At 41.1% G+C, this 22666-nt stretch overlaps 1 protein-coding gene across 1 annotated transcript in view; it reads left to right on the plus strand.

The window, feature by feature from the left end:
• The first annotated feature begins 1958 nt into the window (after window positions 1-1958).
• LOC140522204 (uncharacterized) overlaps window positions 1959-22666 on the plus strand; it is a 28749-nt gene continuing 8041 nt past the window's right edge. Inside the window, 2 exon segments of the mRNA XM_072637374.1 lie at window positions 1959-2135; window positions 2730-2813. Coding sequence (XP_072493475.1) covers window positions 2781-2813 — 33 coding nt within the window. The 5' untranslated portion in view covers window positions 1959-2135; window positions 2730-2780.

Consider the following 22666-nt stretch of genomic DNA (forward strand, 5'->3'; position numbering starts at 1 on the left):
TTATTCCTCCCAAGGCCTCCCTGGCATGTCTGGTGGTCTGAGCCTGCTCTAGCAGTAAAGTCACCCAGACTGGGTATCATATTATATAGCAAGTATATAACAAGCTTGTCCTGTTTTGGCACATTAAAGATAAGGCTAGTCTCTAGCTTCATAAAATTTTTCTTTGACCTCATCAGGGTTCATCATGGTGGGAGCATAGGCACTGATGAAGGTGACATGGTCTTGTCCTGCAAGTGGCAATGGAATTGTAATGAATCTCTTCATCACTCCTTTTCTAAACATCCCAGTGTGTTTCCTAGATTAGTTTTGATTGTGAAAGCTATCCAGGCTTCACGATGTTACCCTTCTCAGTGGCCACTCCAGGAAAACGTGTATTCTGCCCTGACTTCAGTAAGGTGGCCATCTTTTACCAGCCTTGTTTGACTCAGGGCTGCTCTTTGGATGTGATGCCTTCTGTGTTCAAGAGCTATTTGTCTTTCAGGTCTACTGGATTATGTGTTGTCTATAAATGCATGCATTCCATGTACCAATGGTGAGTGGCATCATCCTTTCAGGAGTTTTTGTACATTTTTCAGGTGGTCCTGATGAGCACAATCCCTGGACTGAAAGGCAGGCTGCAGGGTGGCAACCAGGGCCACCTGTTGGTCCAGTGCCCATGGTCATTTCTGCATTTTGGGCAATACAGGGATGACAAGGGCCAGAGGGGGCAACAAAAATAGCTGGGGAACTTTCCACATACTTGAGTTACCTCCACCATGCTGGACGTGGTCACCATAACAAGGAAAAACAAAGGTGAAGGCACTCTAGTTATCTTCCTATGATCCAGCAAGTGAACTTACAGGGCTCACTTCACAGCTCTGTGGTCCAGTTTGAGATCTTCTGGTGACCAACCTCATGGAATCATATAAAACAGGGGTCTAATTGATCATCTCTTACAACCTGTGTGGTGGAGACAGGAGGAAGTAAAGGGCATTGTAATGAGTCTTTCCAGCTTTTTCTGAAACTATCCTCCTCCTCACTTCTTAGATCACAGTAGTATCCTATCACAATCATGTATCACATCTTGTTTGTCAATTGGGGAATGACTTGTTATAAATTTTGGTTGTCTACATATTTCAGAAGTGAAGTCTGTATCACAGAAACTTGCTATAATGATTTTTTTTCCGTTTCCTGCTTTCCTTCTAATCTTGGTTGCATTCATTCTCTTTCTGGAAAACACTTGAGTATAATCAAAAGAATCTATTTTATGTTCCATGTTGTTCTCTCTCCTGTTTAGTCATCAATTTCTTCCTTTACTCAGATCTGACAGGTAAAATTTTCCATGCTCCCCTAATTTGCCCTTGCCATGACCCTTTAAGTCCAAATCATGTACCCATTTTGACTTTATTTTGGTATTTGATATGGGAGATGTTGTTCTACACCTACTTTCAGCCAACCTGCTTTCCAGTTTTCCCAGCAGGTTTTCTCAGAGAGTGAGTTCCTGTCCCAATAGCTTATGTGTTTGCATTTATCTAGCACCAGGTGACTGGTCATTTACTGCAGTGTATTGGGTAGCTAATGCTTCCAGTGATGTGCCACTCTGTTTCTGGGTCAGTACCTAATGATTTTGGGGATCACTGTTTTCTAAAACAACTGGGGGGCCACCTTGACGTTTGTTTCCCATCGTTTCCAGTGAAGTGCTTGACCTCTGTTCTTGTGAATAAAAAGTAGAAATGGGGAAATTTATCTCATAAAAGAAGCTCCCAAGAAGCTGGCTGTGTGGCCCTGGGCCAGTCCCTTCACCCCAGTTTCCACACATATAAGAGGCGTGTATGAAAGCATCAGCAGCCCAGGGTTGTGGTGAGGTCCCGAAGAGAAAGTCCTCGCAAAGGACTTAACAGGGCCCGGGACGCGGGGAGCTCCAGGTAAATGCCGACTGTATATTTCCTCTGGCCTGGACTAGGAAAGGGGAGGGGGCGGGGCCGGGAGGGGCGGGGCCGCCTTTCAGGCAGGAGGAAGGGCCGGGCTCCAGGCATGCGCAGCACCTCAGGGCCATGTTCCGCGCCCAAGGACGGAGGAGGGGACTTCCGCCTTTGACGTCACTTCCCCCTAGTTTCCTCCCGGTTCTTCCTTCCCCTTCTCGGACTTGAGCTGAGGTGTGCGGGGCTGAGGGGCAGCGGAGAGCGGGCCCAGACCCAGGCGGAGGCCGGCTGCGGGGGTGCGGCGGGGTCGGGGCCCCGGGGACAGGGTGGGACGTCACGAGAAGGGGAGGGGCGTCCTCCTGAGAGGTAGGAAGCCCCGGAGGGCTTGGAGGGCCTCGGGGGCGGCCCTAGTGGGGGGCGGGTTCTAATCCTCCCTCGGTGACGCCCGCGTCCCATGACCGGGTGCGGTCCTGCCCCTTCCGGCCGCGGTCCTCCCGCGGTGCCCGGGTCCGAGGGCAAGTGCTCCCCACGTGGGCCCGTGTGTTCCTCATTCCGGCCCTCCCTGTGACCTCATCTCCCCCCGGCATCCTCCGGTGCACCCTCCTGCGGGAAGCCTTCCCGGATGTCCCCGGGGGTCCGTGTGGCCCCCTGCTGAGAGGGTCCCAAGCCCTCCAGGTTTGGTTCTAAAGCGACATTGCCCCGCCCCCCTGCACCCCCTCCCTCTCTGATACCCCCCCACCCAAGGGTAGAAGTGGCGATTCCTGGTCCCCGAGCCGGGCAGACCCCCAGCGTGGCCCGTGCTTCTCACTGTTCTCCTTCCCTCCCCAGCCCTGCCCCGCGTGTCCTGTGCCCAGTGGGGGGGAGCCTGCAGGAAGAGGGATGGCCCCTGTGCTGACAGCCAGGCCTGGACAGGTGAGTGCCTCCCGCTGCTCTCCTGACACCCAGTGAGAGCAGAGAGACCCCGGGGTACGGTTCTGCGTCGTGTGCTGTAACCCTAGAAATTGTGGCCACGAGGGAATCAGATTGAGAGCTAAATGACCCCTGAGACCCCCGTTTGTCCTCTCCCCACGTGCAGGAGGGCCTTGTATTTTCTTTGTCCTTTTTTAAAATTACAACTAATTAAGGACGAATAAAAGAAGACATCAGTGTGAAGAAAGATTCGTGGAGAGACAATAAGCCTGAGAAATGATTGTGGAGATCAATGTTCCAAAAAGCTTTTCAAAGCCTGACTTGAGGCAAGATGAGAAGAGTGAAGACCATGTTTCAGGGTGGATGGGATGCTGGTGATAGGGAGGGACATGTGGGAGGAAGCTCTACAACTGAAATCTCCCTTAGGTTTTGTTTTCTCCTTGAAGAATGATGAACTTGGACCTAGGAAGGAGAGCCCCAGAAGTTGTCAGCAGGAGGTGGATTCAGGAAAAGGAGACAGACAGGATCCAGCTGTTGTGAGAGGAGTGTCTAATGTGCTTCATTGCTTAGCCACTGTCATGTGTCCCTGAAAGGTCTTGTTGAATGGGGTGAGGTGCTGCAGGACTGCAGAAGGGGCCATTTACCAAGTGTGCAAAAGAGGGTCCATTCTGTAAAGCCTAGGCTAGTGAATTTGGTTCTGGCACATTCTTCCAATATAGTAGCAGTTGGCTGTTGCCCATCATTCTCCATGGGGACCAAAATGACATGGCTGTGTTAGAGTCCAGGTGCAGTGTGTCTGACTGGCTGATCACATGAGTGTGAGCTGGGAATGCTCGCCCACAAGTGTGGCACAAATCGTCCATGTGAACATTTGGAATGGATTCTCTCAGTTAGCACATGTCTTTCTTTTGAGCTACTTCCATTCTGGTTTTCTCATAGAGCACAGTGCTTTCCTTGATGAAGGCAGGCCATGTTGGTGGTCTTGGGCAGGTGTCTCCCAGGAGACCCAGTGAATTCCAAAGTTCTTTAGAGAGATCCTGACAGTGTCCTTGTATCACTTCTTCTGACCACCATGTTAGGGCTTCCCTATGTGAGTTATCCATAAGTAGTGCTTTTGGAAAGCATAGTTTTGGCATTGGAACAATGTGGGCAGACCACCATAGTTGTGCTCTAGTCTATAGTCGAATTTGAATGCTTGTCACCAGGAAGTGAGCCTTGTGATCCCTAAAAGGCTACTGAGACTCCCTTGGGGCTGGCAAACCCTACTGGTGCTTCCAGTAAGAAGATGACCCTGTGGTATGGGCTGGCTGTTTGCAGGGTTGTGACTGTAGCTCTTGGTGTATCTGCATTTGCTGTTTCAACATTTGCCTTGTGCCACAGGACTTTGAGATCAAAATGATAAATGATAATGAGATTAAAATGATAAAGTGGTCTGGGTCATATCTTTAGATTTGTGCATATGTTGTCATCACAATCCAGTGGCAAGACAAGACTCCAAAGGACTGATGATGACTCAAGTTGCCATGGATTGCCTTGCTGTCTTCACTGTCTAACCAGGCTCTAAGCACTCCACAGCGCCTGCTTCACCTGCCTTCTGACCTTTGGAAGAAACTGTTCCCATCCACGCATTCCACCAGGGAAGTCTCCGCATCTTTAGAGGTCCACCCCCCACTTCTCTCAATCACCAGCAGGTTTTAGACCCCTTGGCTATTCTTAACCTGCTTTAGCCAGTCTGCTCAAAGTTTTACTGGGGTGTAGACCTTGTGGCTACAGGGGAGAGTTAGGTGGACCAGGTAGACAGCAAAAGTGCAAACAGCCCTGAAAAGGGCTCATGAGCCCTCACACCACAGGTTGTAGCCTTCTCCAAACTGACACTGCCCTTACATAATGGTAATAGGGTTTAAATATAGACTCAGATATCATCACCATACATCATCATATATGTTTTCATCCCTCTCCTCTCCACTGGGGTTCATCAGACATTTCCTAAGCTCTCTTAAGTTTCTTTTTCCCACTTCCACACTTAAATGATTTTTTATTTTTTATTTTTTTGGTATTTTGTTATAGTCTTCCCTTGTTTGGCAAATGAACTTGTACTCTAAACTATTGTTAGCTTTCTCCACTTGGTAGATGAAGCCCTGGAATCAAACATGAAATCTATAAACCCAGACATACTTGTGTATGTCTGTACAGATTTAGAAAGCTACATGTCTACACAGAAATTTGTTATTCAGTCATTTTCAGTCCTGTTTGACTCTTCTTGAACACAGTGGGATTTTCTTGGTAGAGATAATGGAGAGTTTCACTATTTCCTTCTTCAGCTCATTTTACAGATGAGGAAACTGAGACAAACAGGGTGATATAAGTTGCCTAAGGACACATAGGTTTTAAGTGTCTGAGGCCAGATTTGAACCCAGTTAGATGAGTCTTCCTGACTTCAGGCACAACAGTCTATGCACTGAGCTGTCTTACTGCCTTCCTATAGAGTAACATAGTCACACATACAGTCAAGTATGTACACAAACAAAATCCTCCTTACAATCTAGTTATCTGCTCTTGAAGCAGTGTAGAATGGTAGAAATTGCCTGTTTTGTGTTCAAAGGATCTAAGTTTCAGAAAACGCTGTGACACTTATTCTTATGTGAGCTTGGGGAAATTGTTTTCCCTCTCTGACTTCAGTAGTTAATTGTTTACAGTTGACTTCTGAGATCCCAGATAATTCTAAATCTGTTATACTACATTTTAATCATTCGGCTTTATTTTCATTATGAGAGATTTCAGTGGTGTAGAATCCTCTTTTGATAGGAATAGTCAAAGTAATTCTGCAGAAGCTACGCAAATCACCTGGAAAGTTTTCCCTAGGATGGTCTCTTTTAAAGCATCCTAAAGGAACAGATGTTGTATTAGTAAGCCACCTTCATAGGCTATTTCACTGCCCTTTGGAACTAAACTTCTCAAGCAAGAAAATGTTTTCTGTGTTAGCATAATTCTGTGGTTTTCTTCCCTGCCCCTCTAAATACTGTGGCCTTTTTCTTAAGAGAGCTGCTGGTGTCCACTTCCAGTATGCCTGCTCCATGCACTGGCCTCTGGTCTCCTGTGGGGTAAAACATCAATGTGCCATTCCTTGAATTGTTTTAAATAAATCAGGGTCCTGCTGACCCCCAACGTATACTAAACAAAGAGTTTAGTCTGCTGAAAGTCACCTTTAATAAACATGGATTCTATTTAAGGTTACAGCAAATGAGTTTTTGAACCCAAAAATATCTTGGTTTTTACCCACTTCTTTTTATTGCTATATATGTGCTCCCTTCCCCCAACTTCCGCAACCACTATGACCACCTGTTTTGATGAAGCCAAATTTCATAGGCCTCTGTATATACTTTGTGGATAATCTGATTCTTCTAGCTGCCATAGTTAAAACAAAAAGACTGTATGACTCCTTTGACTCCCATGAGATAGGTTTGTTGTTTTTTTTTTAAAGAAACTTGTCAGCAACAGATTACATTGAATAAATCACTTGTATGTTTTCTGCTCATTTCTAATTATAAATAACTGTCCTAAACTTTTGAAGCTAAATGTAAAAAAAAGAAATTCTGGCTGCTTCAAATCACAAGGTAATTTCTTGCTCTGGGTCCCTCCAATGGAGTAGGAGCTTTCACAAACGAGGTTTATCAAGTAGTAGATTGCTGTACTCATTGTCTACTGTATCTTGAGTATCTAGCATATTCCACTTGTCTACCCTTCTGTTTCTTAGTCATTACCAAGTGGTTTTGATAATTGCTGCTTTATAATAGAATTTGAGATCTGGTAGAGCTGGGCCACCTTCCCTAGCATTTGTTTTCTTTAGTCCCCTTGATATTCTGGACCTTTTGTTCATCCAAATGAATTTTGATACTCTTTTTTCCAATTCTAGAAGATAATTATCTGATAGTTTAATTGGTGTGGCACTAAATAAGTAAATTAATTTAGGTAGAATTGTCATTTTTGTTATATTGGCTCGGCCTACTCACGAGCAACTGATGTTTTTCCACTTACTTAGATCTGACTTTATTTGTCTGAAAAGTGTCTTGTAGTTGTGTTCATATAGTCCCTGGGTTTGTTTTGGCAGGTAAACTCCCAAATATTTTATAGTGTCTACCCTAGCTTTAAATGGGATTTCTTTTTCTATCTCTTGCTTTTGGGCTTTGTTACTAATACATAGAAATGCAGAAGATTTGTGTGGGTTTATTTTGTAACCTGCAACTTTGCCAAAGTTGTTTATTGTTTCAAGTAGTTTTTTACTTGACTCTCTGGGATTTTCTAAGTATATCATCATATCATCTGCAAAGTGTGATAACTTATTTTCTTCTTTGCCCATTAAAATTCCTTCAATTTCTTTATCTTGTCTGATTGCTATAGCCAACGTTTCTAGTACCATATTGAATAATAGTGGTGATAATGGACATCCTTGTTTCACCCCAGATCTTATTGGAAGTGCATCTAGCTTATCACCATTGCATATAATGCTTACAGAAGGTTTTAGGTAGATACTGTTTATTATTTTGTGGAAAGTTCCCTTTATTCCTATGGTCTCCAGTGTTTTTAATAGGAATGCATGTTGTATTTTGTCAAAAGCTTTTTCTGTGTCTATTGAGATAATCATGTGATTTCTGTTAGTTTTGTTGTTGATACAGTTGATAATGCTAATAGTTTTCCTAATACTGAACCAGCCCTGCATTCCTGGTATGAATCCTACATTATCATAATGTATTACTCTTGTGATAAGTTGCTGATTCATTTTGCCAAAATCTTATTTAAAATTTTTGCTTCTATATTCATTAGAGAAATTGGTCTATAATTTTCTTTCTCTGTTTTGTCTCTTCCTGGTTTAGATATCAAAACCATATTTTTATCAAAAAAGAATTTGGGAGGACTCCTTCCCCAGTATTCAAAAATAGTCTATATAGTATTGGAATTAACTGTTCTTTAAATGTTTGATAGAATTCACTTGTAAATCCATCCGACTGGAGATTTTTTCCTAGGGAGTTCATTGATGGCTTGTTCAATTTCTTTTTCTGAGATGGGGTTAAGTATTCAACTTCCTCTTCAGTTAATCTGGGCAGTTTGTATTTTTTAAAATACTCATCCATCTCATTTAGATTGTCGGATTTATGGACATAAAGTTGGGCAAAATAATTTTTAACTATTGTTTTAATTTCCTCCTCATTGGAGGTGAGTTCATCTCTTTCATTTTTGATTTTAATAATTTGGTTTTCTTCTTTCTTTTTTTAATCAGATTGACCAAAGTTTTATCAACCAACTACTGGTTTTATTTATTAATTCAATAGTTTTCTTAATTTCAATTTTATTAATCTCTCCTTTGGTTTTCAGTATTTCTGATTTGGTATTTACTTGGGGATTTTCAATTTGTTCTTTTTCTAGTTTTTTCAGCTGCATGCCCAAGTCATTGATCTCCTCTTTTTCTGTTTTATGCATGTGGGCGTTCAATGATATAAGACTTCCCCTAAGAGGAGACAGGAGAATTAAAAGCAAAAATGGTGGGAAAGAGGATGGAAGGGAAGTCACAGATTATAATCATAACTGTGATTGTGAATGGAATGAACTCTCATAAAATGGAGACGTATAGCAGAATGGATTAAAAGCCATAATCCAACAATATGTTGTTTACAAGAAACACATTTGAAATGGGGGGATACACACAAGGTAAAGGTAAAAGGTTGGAGCAGAATATATTGTGCCTCAGAAGATGTAAGAAAAGCAGGGGTAGCAATCCTAATCTCATACAAAGCAAAAGCAGAAATTGATCTAATCAAAAGAGATAAGGAAGGAAATTATATCCTGCTAAAAGGTACAATAAACAGTGAAGCAATATCATTATTAAACATGAATGCTCCAAGTGGTATAGCATCCAGATTCTTAGAGAATTGTGGGGGAGTTGAAGAAAGAAATAGACAGCAAAACTATACTAGTAGGGGACCTCAATCTCCCCCTCTCTGAACTTGATAAATCTAACCTCAAAATAAGTAAGAAGTTAAGGAGGTAAATAAAACTCTGGATAAGGTAGATATGATAGAACTCTGGAGAAAATGGGAATAGAATGGGAATAGAAAGGAATATACCTTTTTCTTGGTGGTACATGGTACATATACAAAAATTTACCCTGTTCTAGGGCATAACAACTTCACAGTACAGTGCAGAAAGGCAGAAATAATCAGTGCATCCTTCTTAGATCATAATGCAATAAAAATTATATGTAATAAAAAGCCATGGAAAGATAAACCAAAAATTAATTGGAAACTAAATAACCTAATCCTAAAGAAGGAGTGGGTTAAACAAGAAGTCATAGAAACAATGAACAACTTCATTCAAGAGAATGACAATAACGAGACAACCTATCAAATCTTATGGGATACTGTGAAAGCAGGTTTTATGCTATTTCACCTGACTCATTTCTGGAAAAAGACATGTTTCTTTCACCTTCCAAATTTAATCCTCCCGATATACCAAGGAAGTATTTGCACAAAAAAACAATGATAGTGACTTTCTCTGCCACTTAGTAAAACATTCTCCCCTAGTGATCTCCATCTTCTCTGCTCTCAGAAGTGGTAATGTTTTTATATTTTATTTTTAAGTTATGGAATAAAACAAGCATTTCCATTGCTCATTGTGACAGAAAAGATGATTGTACATGAAACTGCAAATCTACTATGCACAACTTGTTATTCTTTTCAAATATGCGAAAAAGTTACCATGTAGAGTTCTTTTTTTCTCCCTATCCCCTTTCCACCTTAAAGATGGTTACCATTAGACACACCCATGTGTGTATGTATTACATATGTATATATGTAAAATTAATCTATGCATACTTCATTTTATCAATTCTTTCTCCAGGTACAGACATCATCTTTGTTCATATGTCCTTTATACTTACTGCTCTTACTGTACACAGTGTTCTTTTGGTTCTGCTTATTTTTTGCTCTTTATTATTTCATGGAAGTCTTTCTGTTTTTCTGAAAACATATAGCTCATCATTTCTTGTAGCACAGTAGCATTTCCATCACAATCGTGTACCACAACTTGTTCAGCCATTCTCTAATTGATGGGCATTCCTGCAATTTCTACTTCTTTACCACCAGAAAGAGAGTTGTTGTAAACATTTTTTTTTCTTATTCTACCCTTCTTTATTTTTATTTTTTTTAAAATTTATTTATTTATTTCACTTTTAACGTTCATTTTCACAGAATTTTTGGGCTCTAAATTTTCTCCCCCTTTGTCCCTCCCCCCACCCCAAAACACCGAGCATTCCAATTGCCCCCATCACCATTCCGCTCTCTCCTCCATCATTCCTCTCTGCCCTTGTCTCCATCCTCTCCTCTGTCCTGTTGGGCCAAATAACTTTCTATACGCCTTTACCTGTATTTCTTATTTCCTAGCGGCAAGAACAGTACTTGACAGTTATTCCTAAAACTTTGAGTTCCAACTTCTTTTCCTCCCTCCCTCCCTCCCCACCCCCTCCCTTTGGAAGGCAAGCAATTCAATATAGGCCAAATCTGTGTAGTTTTGCAAATGACTTCCATAATAGTCGTGTTGTAAAAGACTAACTATATTTCCCTCCATCCTATCCTGCTTCCAGTTATTTCTATTCTCTCTTTTGATCCTGTCCCTCCCTGTGAGTGTCGACCTCAAATTGTACCCTCCTCCCCATGCCCTCCCTTCCATCGTCCCCCCCACCCTGTTTATCCCCTTGTCCCCCACCTTCCTGTATTGTAAGATAGGTTTTCATACCAAAATGAGTGTGCATTTTATTTCTTCCTTTAGTGGAATGTGATGAGAGTAAACTTCATGTTTTTCTCTCACCTCCCCTCTTTTTCCCCAAACTAAAAATGTCTTTTGCTTGCCTCTTTTATGAGAGATAATTTGCCCCATTCCATTTCTCCTTTTCTCCTCCCATATATTTCCCTCTCACTGCTTGATTTCATTTTTTTTTTAAGATATGATCCCATCCTATTCAATTCACTCTGTGCACTCTGTCTCTATGAGTGTGTGCGTGCATGTGTGTGTGTGTAATCCCACCAAGTACCCAGATACTGAATAGTTTCAAGAGTTACTAATATTGTCTTTCCATGCAGGGATGTAAATAGTTCAACTTTTATAAGTCCCTTATAACTTCTCTTTGCTGTTTACCTTTTCATGCTTCTCTTCATTCTTGTGTTTGAAAGTCAAATTTTCTTTTTAGCTCTGGTCTTTTCATCAAGAATGCTTGAAAGTCCTCTATTTCATTGAAAGACCAATTTTTCCCCTGAAGTATTATACTCAGTTTTGCCGGGTAGGTGATTTTTGGTTTTAGTCCTAGTTCCTTTGACTTCTGGAATATCCTATTCCATGCCCTTCAATCCCTTAATGTAGAAGCTGCTAGATCTTGTGTTATCCTGATTGTATTTCCACAGTACTTGAATTGTTTCTTTCTAGCTGCTTGCAATATTTTCTCCTTGACCTGGGAATTCTGGAATTTGGCCACAATATTCCTAGGAGTTTCTCTTTTTGGATCTTTTTCAGGTGGTGATCGGTGGATTCTTTCAATATTCATTTTGCCCTCTGGTTCTAGAATCTCAGGGCAGTTTTCCTTGATAATTTTATGAAAGATGATGTCTAGGCTCTTTTTTGATCATGGCTTTCAGGTAGTCCCAGAATTTTTACATTGTCTCTCCTGGATCTATTTTCCAGGTCAGTTGTTTTTCCAATGAGATATTTCACATTATCTTCCATTTTTTCATTCTTTTGGTTTTGTTTTGTGATTTCTTGGTTTCTCATAAAGTCATTAGCCTCCATCTGTTCCATTCTAATTTTGAAAGAACTATTTTCTTCAGTGAGCTTTTGAACCTCCTTTTCCATTTGGCTAATTCTGCTTTTGAAAGCATTCTTCTCCTCCTTGGCTTCTTGAACCTCCTTTGCCAATTGAGTTAGCCTATTTTTGAGGGTGTTATTTTCTTCAGCATTTGTTTGGGTATCCTGATTTGTTGTTCATACTTTGCTTGCAAGTCTTTTATTGCTCTTCCCAATTTTTCCTCCACCTCTCTAACATAATTTTGAAAATTTTTTGAGCTCTTTATGACCTTTTCCCAGAACTGATCCCATTGAGTGGGCTGGGATGTAGAAGCACTGACTTTCGTGGCTTCCCCTGATGGTGAACACCACTCTTCCTTATCAGAAAGGAGGGGAGGAGAAACCTGCTCACCAAGAAAGTAACCCTCAATAGTCTTGGTTTTTTTCCCTTTTCTGGGCATTTTCCCAGCCAGTGACTTGAGCCCTGAATATTCTCCTCACACCCACCTTGCCTCCGGATCCTTCCAGCCAGTGCTTGGGGTCTGAGATTCAAATGCTGCTTCCCAGCCTCAGGGCTTTGGGCAGGGGCAGGGCTGCTATTCAGTGTGAGATTAAGTTCAGGTGCTCAGGTGGGGTCAGGGCCGCTTCACAGGCTCAGTTCCCTCAGGGGGTTTATGCAGAGACCTTCAACAATGGATCCAGGCTCCTGCCTGCTTGGGGAGCCCTGGTCTGCTCCCACCTCTGCTGGTGCCTCCCGAGGGGCCCTGAGTCATGGGGGCTCCCCACTCCCCTCTCGACCTGCCGAAGAGACCCTTTCACCGACCCTTGTCACCTGTGGGTGGAGGGACCCGCTCGGCCGCTGGAGATCCCGTTCCTGAAGTCCGCTCGGATCTCTCTCGGTGCCGTGGCCGCGGCAGGGCTGGGCTGGGCTCCGTCCGCAGCGCGACGGACCTTTTGCGAGAGGTTTGCAGGTCCCTCTGGAACAGAAATCTTATCCGCTCCGCTATTATGTGGCTTCTTCTGCTCCCGAATTTATTGGCAGCTCTTTACTACAGATATTTCATGGGCTGTGGGTTCGGAGCTAACGTATTTATGTGTTTCTGTTGTAAACATTTTTTACAGCATATAGGTTCTTACCCTTTATCCTTACCATTTGGTGATAGACCATTTAATGGTGTTGCTGGGTGAAAGTGTACAGATAGTTTGTTTAGTAATAGTCTTTGGGCATAAGTCTAGATTGCTCACCATAATGTTTGGATTATTTCCCTATTGAACCAACAATGAAATCATGTCCCAGTTTTTCCATATCACCTCTACCACTTGTCACTTACCCTTTCTATTGTTTTAGCCAATCTGGGAGGTATAAAATGATATCTCTAGGTTGTTTTAATTGACATTTCTCTATTCAGTGATTTAGAGCATCTTTATATGATTATAAATTGTTTTGACTTCTTTGGAAAACTACTTGTTCATATACTTTGACCATTTATCAGTTGGGGGAATGATTCGTGTTCTTATACATTTGACAAAGTCCTTTATATATTTTAGATAGGACACCTTTATCTAATAACCTGTCTATAAAAATTTTCTCCCAGTTTTCTACTTTCCTTCCAATCTTGGCTATCTTTGTTTTATATTTGCAAAACCTTGTTAATTTAATGTAATTGAAATTATCCTGACTTTGCTACATATCTCTTGTTTTTTTATAAATTGTTCACCTATCCATAAATCTGATAGGAATATTTGAACGTTTTTTTTTCAGTTACTTGTAGTTCAACATCTTTTTCATTATTTATTAGATAATTACATTTTTAAGATTTTGCATGTTTTATTGCCTCTGCATATTTTATACTTTCTCTGTTAATGCATATCTTCTAAAGCTTCTCAGAACCCTCATATTTGTTCTTTGTACCTATATAAATGGCAGTGCGATTTATATGCCATTTTTTTCTGTTGTTCTTTACTGGTGAGAATCCAATTTTTTTCCACTTCTCTACTGCCCCAAAGAGTGCTCTTGTGAATGTTTTTATTTAAAAACTCAGTTGTGGCCTCATTATACAGAAAAGGAATGGCAACATGGTTGGTTGGGTGTTATCCTTTGTCTTGGATTAGGATCAAAATGACATTACCATTGTAAAGTGTAATTTCGGTGTGTCTGACTGTGACTGATCAGACTAATGCAAGCTTGAAATGCTCTACCACAGGTTGGGCACAAATAGTCCATGTGAATATTTGGAGTGGATATCCCAAATTTGCACATCCTGCATTTACTCTGTGCTGTCTCAATTCTGCTTTGCTCAAAGAGCACAGCACTTTTTCTTCTGTGGGCACGCCATGCTGAGGGGTCATGTGCCAGTGTCTCCCATGTTGCACAGTCAAATCCAAAGTTCTTGGGAGAGACCTTGAGAGTGTCCTTGTATTGCTGCTTCTGACCACCATGTGATCGCCTGCGCCATGCAAATTCTTCATAAAATAGTCTTTTTGGCAGGTGTATATTTTGCATTTAAACAACATGGCCAGCCCATCGGAGTTGCACTTTCTGTAGCATAGTTTGAATATTTGGCAGTTCAAATCAAGCAAGGACTTAAGTGTCTAGTACCTTATCCTGCCAGGTGATCCTCAGAATCTTCCTAAGACAGTTCATATGGAAGCACTTAAGTTTTCTGGCATGGTGCTGGTAGGCTGTCCATGTTTCACAAGCATATAACAATGAGGTCAGCACAATGGCTCTGTAGACCTTCAATTTGGTAGTCAGTCTAATACCTCTTCTCTCCCAAACCTTTCTTAGGAGCCTCCCAAATACTGAGCTAGCTCTAGTAATGTATGTAGCAACCTCATTGTCAATGTGTACATCCCTGGAAAACGCACCACCAAGGTAAGTGAACTTATCTACAGCATTCAGAACATCCCCATTTGTTGTAACCAATGGTTCCACATATGGATGGTGTGGTGGTGGCTGAAGGAGCACCTGTGTTTTTTGGTGTTAATTATTAGGCCAAAATTAGCACAGGCAGCAGAGAATTGATCCATACATAGCGTCTCAGCTTCAAAGGCTGCATTGAGTGCACAATCGTCTGTAAACAGAAAATCATGCACCAGCACTACCTCTACTTTGGTCTTGGCTTGTAACCTTTTCAGATTGAATAACTTACCATCAGTATAGTAGCTGACTTTGATGTCGTGGTCATCCTCATTGAAAACATTTGTCAGCATGGCTGAAAACATCATGCTGAAAAGCATGGGATCAAGCACAGAGACCTGTTTTACTCCATTGGTGACTGGGAAGGCACGAGAGCTTTGTCCATTATCCAGAACCTGGGCAAACATGCCATCATGAAATTGATGTACAATATTGATGAATTTCTCCGGGCAACCAAATTTTGACATAATTTTTCTTAAGCCCTCATGACTAACAGTATCAAAGGCCTTGGTCAGATCTACAAACATTGTGTACAGGCCTCTGTTCTGCTCCTGGCACTTCTCCTGGAGTTGTTGGGCAGCAAACACCATATCGATTGTCCCTTGGCCCTTTCTGAAGCCATACTGGCTCTCAGGTATATGCCCATCTTCCAGGTGAAGGATCAGTCTTTTAAGGAGGACTCTAGCAAGAATTTTGCCAGCAATGACTAAGAAAGAGATCCCTCTGTGATTGTCACAGGACCATCTATTCCCTTTACCTTTATAGAGATGGGTAATGGAAGCATCCTTGAACTTCTGGGGGATAACCTCCTCTTGCCATATTCAGAAGCTCCTAAATGAAAAAACAAGAACTCCACCGGATTTACCAGGAGGATAGTTCAACCACCTCTAAGAAGGCAGCATTTAATTCCATCAAAAGCAAAGTAAAAGCAAAGCTTAGAGAGATGCAGGATTCCTGGCTCAGTAAGAAGGCAGATGAAATTCAGTTTTATGCTGATAATAACAATCCAAAGTGCTTTTATGATTCCCTGAAAGCTATTTATGGACCAAAAACCTATGGTGCATCACAACTACTCAGTGCTGATGGAGCCATACTGATTAGTGATAAGGACATGATCCTAGAGAGATGGGCTGAACACTTCCATAGTGTTCTCAACAGACCATCATCAATCAATGCTGAGGCCATTGACCATTTACCTCAGGTTGAAGTCAATCCCTCCTTAGCTGAACTTCCAACTGAAGAAGAGGTTTTGAGGGCCATTAGGCTCCTTTCATGTGGCAAAGCACCTGGTGCTGATTCTATTCCAGCTGAGATTTACAAGGTAGAGGGACCATTGCTCATACAAAAGCTGACTGAAATTTTCCAGGTTATATGGCAACATGGTACAGTAAGAATAGCCCTGGTTTTGAAGGCTGAAGGACCTGGTCTCAAAATGCACACCTTTGCTCCGCTTTTGATTTTACCCAACATTACAGCCAGCTCAGTGGAGAGACCCCAACCCGCGGGATGTCTCGATCTCAGGCACGCAGTGATGAGACGGGAGACACATGTTACAAGCTCCGTTCGTTATTAGCAAGTACGAGCCTTATATGCTGTGCAGCTGTAAGTTCCATACTTGTGGAAAGCTCGTGCTGTGATTACTTTCACCAGTCCTCTTTCATTAACAAACGCATGTCCCAATGACTGCCTCAGGATGTTTGTCAAATACTAAGATGTTTACCTAAGACCCAAAAGCCTTGGGGCTATTATATGATATCCCAGAGGGCTGAACCAACAACCTTTGCTCCATTAGCACAATAGAATGGGCTTATCAGGCCATCATGAACTCATGGAACTGTTGTGGGCCTCATTGGCTCCCTACAATTCCCCCTTCTTGTTTTCATAGTTCAGCTTCCAAGATCATAATCGTAGAACATCCAAGACCTCATTAAGAACACGGAAAAATAACCGAAAGATGAATGGCAAAAGTAAAAGTATTAAAATAAGCTCTATAGCTGCGGTTATAAGCACCCTAACAATGTCTTGAAAGATACTTGGAATTGATAAGCGTTTTAAAAAATCAATAATATTTTGAGCAGCTTTTTCTGGGGTAAGATCCTGTTCCGTGGCATCATGAATGTGTCTTGCAATATTATACAAGCCATTAATATCTAGGGTAACATTAGGATTATCAATTACTCCATTTAAATGATTGCAGATTTGTTCCCAATCATGATGACTCTCATTATACAATGCATTGGTAATACAACCATGAGAATAACGATAATTACACACCAATCTTTGTCTAAATTCTACAATATCCAGTTCATCTCCAACTGCCACAATTGCATCTCGGAATTCTTTTATCATAGTATAAAATTCCTGATTGATTTGTCTTTGTTCCTGAAATCCCATGGACACATTTTTTGCTAATTCATTCAAGAAATTCGCTTGAACGGTTTCATTTTGAGCATTAGATATGGATATAGCAATTGATATAGAGGAAGTAATCAACGTGATAAGTAGGCTAATTCTTAAGATTACACAGCTTATGCATCTTTTTACTCTCTGGGTGGATATAGCATTTATCTGCTCTTCTAATTCATAAAATACATGATCTGTGTGAGATTGATACCATCCTTTTGTTTTTACTGGAACTAAGGCTATCCGTGGTCGGCTTGTAATGAACACTACACCAGAAGCCTTAGACACTCGGAGATCTTACAACTGAAACGTGATGTTATAAATGTCCTCTTTAACCCCTTGTAAAGTACCATTAACACTTTGTTTTACAATAGTAACATTCTCCCTTTGTCCCCACATGAACGCATATTGTGCCCCCAAACAAACCCTGGCTGACAAGGTTTCATTATTAAAAGGAAGATGATGTCCATTGTTATCTGCCAGGTAAGAGTGGTTATCAGGGCGATGATCTGCTTCATCTCCTTTTTATGTGCATTTATCCGTGTTCTCCTCCTTGATGGTCTCCTTCTTGTTTGTCTCTGTTTTTCTGTCAACGACAATGCTCATAGCCCTTTCAGGAATCCATTGCTCTCCATTATCTGTGTAAACAGAAAGAAACCCTGGCCCCTGGTTACAACCTTATCAGGCCCTTGTCATTTTCCTTCTTTATCTTTCCATGTGATCCTGTCTTGTGATAAGGAGAAATGTTTTGAAAGCTTCATTTGTTTTCTGACCATACCACCAATCTGATATTTCATTGGGGTGGGGGGAGACATTGGTTGAATCAAATTTTAAATAATTCATGGTATATATTGCTGTATTTAACCTGTTTACATTACTCACATCTCCCCCTTTTTGTTGTTGTAAGAACATTTTGATAGTTCTGTTGGTACGTTCTACAATTGCCTGTCCTTGGGGATTGTATGGGATTCCTGTAGTATGGTGAATGGCAAATTCAGTGCAAAAATTGTGTAAAGCACTAGATGTGTAAGCTGGGCCATTATCAGTTTTTATAGACTGTGGTGCCCCATGTTGAGCAAAGCAACTTAATAAATGGCTTCTAACATGTTTAACTGCTTCTCCTGTTTGAGGGATTTGAGCCATTACAAACCCTGAGTAAGTGTCTACACATACATGTACATATTGTTGTCTACCAATAAATTTTTGAAATTCGTTCAGTGTTTTAATCTTAGAGGTGTCAATAATTGGAGGCCTTAAAATAATTGCATTATCATAAACTTAATGTCCTAGATACTGAAAAGGTGCTTTTCTTTGAACTTTATCTGGCGCTACCATAAGGCCTTGTTTTACTAAACTGTGTATTGTAGCCATCATTATATTTTCTAATGTGTCTGTTTTTATGAGAAGCCAAAATATCATCCATATAATGAATAATAGTAGCATCTGGATAGCTTTTCCTAACCAGTTGTAAAATCTGATCTATATACCATTGACAAATGGTAGGACTATTTTTCATACCCTGAAGGATGGTATGGAGAATGCAAATCTCACAGCATCCTCAGATTGAATGGGAATTGAATAAAAACAGTCTTTAATGTCTATAACCCATAAAGGATCTTGTTGAGGTATCATATTGGGAGAAGGGAGTCCTGGTTGTAAAGTTCCCACTGCATGCATGGATGCATTAACTTGTTGTAAATCAGTTAACAATCGCCATTTGCCAGATTTTTTCTTTATACAAAATACAGGTGAATTCCATGGGCTAGTACTCGGCTCAATATGACCTTGGTCCAACTGTTCATTTACTAGCTCCTCAAGTGCTTCTATCTTTTCTTTGCTCAAGGGCCACTGTTCCACCCATATTGGGTCATCACTCTTCCATTGTAGTGGAGGAGGAATGATACGCCCCTGTTTCTCAACAGCAGTCCCCACTAAAAACCCGTGGTTATTTGCACACCCATCTGTTGCAATATGTCTCTTCCCCAAAGTATAACTGGCAACCCTATAACAACATAAGGTCACACTCTCCCAGTTTTCCCTTCACAATGCCATTTTTAAGGTATTTTTGTGATATTTGTGTTTTCTGTACTTCCCCTATGCCTATCAGATGTGAAAAGGCTGGTTGAGTAGGCCAATATAAAGGCCATTGTTCCTGAGGGAAGACAGTCTTATCTGCACCTGTATCTATAAGCCCCTCAAACTCAAAATTCTTCACCTCCACTTTAAGCATTGGTTTGTAACTTGATATCTGAGTAGTGAACGTAATTGTGTTTTGTTCTTCTTTGTATGCTCTTGGGAAAATGATTAACTGTGCTATACATTGGTCCTTATCTATATAAATTTGTTCTGGATTTGTATTTATCATAGATACTTTCTGAATCTCGTATTTAATTAGAATAGTCATAGGTAATAAACCTGAATATTCATCTACAGGGATGGATGTCAGTAACCTTATTTCTCCCTCTATTAATTCTTCTTCTCCAATATTTTGTATGGGGACTTCCACAGGAGTATGGATTTGAATACAATCGTTCCTTGCACTTCTTAACTTTATAATGCTGTAGGCAGGTGAGCAGCCGCCAGAGAGACATATTGCTTTCGAAGCTCCTGAGTGGCAGGAGAAGGATCTTATATTCCCACTGTACCCCAAGTGTTGTTTGCCGGGGCCCCAGGGCTCAGACCCTCTTTGATGTTTAACTGGGACCTACATTCTGATGCTCAATGACCAGGTTTTTTACATTTTGGACATGTGGTTTTTGGGTGTGAAAGGCCTTTTCTTTGTGCTCCTGATTTTTGTGACTGCCAACATTCTTTTTTGAAATGACCCGTCTTTCCACATTGATATTCACCCCCTGTGCGTGCATTGCCTCAGCATAAACTTGTGCACTAAAAATTTGAGAACCTACTTGCTCACATCTTTGTATCTTTTCCTCTATTGATGCATCCTTTTTAATCCAATCATAGCTTTCTTACAATCTGGATTACAATTTGCTCTTACTACTTGTTTAATAACTGCTTCTATTCCTTGAACTTCCCTCTTGTATTCGGGCGAGGAAATCTACAAAGGTTCTTGTGTCTTCTGTCTAAACTGAGTGAATGGTATTTGTGGTTCTCCTGCAACACGGATGGTCCTCCACGCCATTTCAATACAACTAACAATTCTTTCATATGTCTCTATAGGGAATTCAATTTGTATGTTGTCTGTAGCATGCCTGCCTATACCAGAAAGTTGTTCGAAATATAATGTGGCATTAGTGGGATTTCCAGGATTATGTTGAAGAGCCATTTGTCTGCATTTTTCCATATAGGCAGTGACCCAGGAAATGACTTGCCCTGGTTCTAGCACTGCTCTAGCCACTGCCTTCCAGTCATTTGGAGTGAGTACGTAAGCAGCCACAAACTTCAATTGCATTAATACATGTGGTGATTTTGGCCCATACGCTACTATGACCTTTTTCAATTCTTTTATTAAATTTACTTCTAACGCCCCATGTCTTCTAACAGCATGGCTCTGCCCAGGATTCTGAGGATCGTCCTCATGATCCTCTAGTACAGGCATAGCCATATGCAACCCCAACTCACTGAGATGCTCCCCTCATGCTTTTGCATTTGCAATCATCTGCTGTAGCAGTGATAAGCTACAAGATGTCCCGATTGTACAAGCCTTTCCTGTTTAGCTATTATAACTTTATTTCACCCCCAGGTAACGCTGTATATTCAATTTTTGGAGCTCAGTGTACTTCTCCTTTTTTCTGCGGGATGGCAATTTCTCCCGTCTCAAGTTCTGATATTTCCTCTTTATCGCAGGAAAATTTCAATTTAGAAAGTTTCTTTTCAAGCTGTCTAATTTGAGTCTCTTAACTCCTGCATTTTATTACATTTCTCTATCTCAACTTTTCTACCTTCCTGGAGTATAGACAAATCAGGATAAATCGAATTATATACCCTGACCTTCTCTTCTCGTATCCCCTCTTCCTCAACATTGTTCTTCTCCAGGGTTTATATACCTGAGGAATTTCTAAAGGGTGTCTGTGTTTGTGCCTCAGAGTACCTCCTCTGTGCTAAACAAAGTGGGTCAGACAAGCCTGTCTTGAAAAGATTATATATAACAAAACTATCTATGAGGATTTCTTCGGGATTCTGTCTATGAAATTCAGTAACCTATTCTCCAACCACTTTCCAAGAATCAATATCACAAGAAGGATTTTCAGCAAGCCAAGGAGATACCTTGTATGCTGTCTCTAGGAACGTTTTAATTTGAGAAGGGTGTACTGAGCAAACCTGTTTCTTTAACATTTTATAGATAAGTCTTGCATAAGATTCCTTTTCCTCTGTCCCTAGTTTCTGCCCAATGGTAAGAAAATTTATACTTACCTCTCCGAAGTCTTCTTTCTGCTCCGGGAGTGCTGCCTGGAGACTTCCCTCTTCTGGGAAGCTGTTTACAGTGACTTCCCTGTGTCTCGGTCCAGAACTGTGGGTGAGACTCCAGCCGAGTCCAAGGGTTCCCTCGGGTCCTATATCTTCTCTTGTCTATTCGAAGAGGTCCCACATTAGGTGTCAATCTATTGCAGCCAGCTCAGTGGAGAGACCTCCGACCTGCGGGATGTCTCAATCTCAGGCACGCAGTGATGAGATGGGAGACAGAGATGTTACCAGCTCTGTTCATTATTAGCAAGTACAAGCTTTATATGCTGTGCAGCTGTAAGTTCCATACTCGTGGAAAGCTGTGCTGTGATTACTTTCACCAGTCCTCTTTCATTAACAAACACTTGTCCCAAGGACTGCCTCAGGATGTTTGTCAAATACTAAGATGTTTACCTAAGACCTCAAAGCCTTGGGGCTATTGTATGAGATACTGGAGGACCGAACCAACAACTCATTAGCACGATAGAGTGGGCTTATCAGGTCTTCATGAACTCATGGAACTGTTGTGGTCCTCAACGTCTCCCTACAACCCAAGTCACTTTCTCTCTCTGGACATCACTTCCGTAACATGTAAAATGATAAAACTGGACTCTAAAGTCTTTTTCAGGCCTAAATATATGAATTGGGAAGTAATGGTCCTGTAACACCCTTTTCAGCTGTAAAAAAAACTATTCACATACTGTTACAGGAGACTGTAGTCCCCCATGCTTGCCTTTACTCACATGGTGCTGGGAGCATTGAACACAGTCAGGTTCACTTCAGAGCAGCATATTTAAAGAAGCCCAGTGATTGGATGAAAATGGGAAGGTAGCTTTGTGAAGAGATCAGGCTTATTAAAGGACTGGGCTTATTTAGATTGGAAGAGAAGACATCAGGATAGCTACCTTCAACAATTTCATTTTCATTGCTTATTTCAGCAAGTAGAAAAGGAGTTAGCCATATTACTGCTTCAGCTCAGAAGGCAGAAGTAGAAGCCATGGGTGTACATTGTTTTAAAAAAAAGCCACCGAAAACCCCACACATTTAAACTTAGTGTCATTGGAATCATTTACAACAATAAACATTTATTAAACACTTACAAAGTGCCAGGCACTGTGCTAAGTGTGAAGGATACAAAAGATGGTTTTAATGGCTCCTCTCCTCAAGAAGGTTGTAAACTAATCAGGGAGGAATTATTTTCTCAAAATTTTTGTTTAGTTAATTTTAAATTTATGGAATAAAGCAAGCATTTAGAAAACAATAGGATAAAAATAAGATGAGTGCACATGAAACTGCAAATATTTTA

The sequence above is a fragment of the Notamacropus eugenii genome, chromosome 1 (genome assembly GCF_028372415.1).
Source record: "Notamacropus eugenii isolate mMacEug1 chromosome 1, mMacEug1.pri_v2, whole genome shotgun sequence".
Lineage (NCBI taxonomy): Eukaryota > Metazoa > Chordata > Mammalia > Diprotodontia > Macropodidae > Notamacropus > Notamacropus eugenii.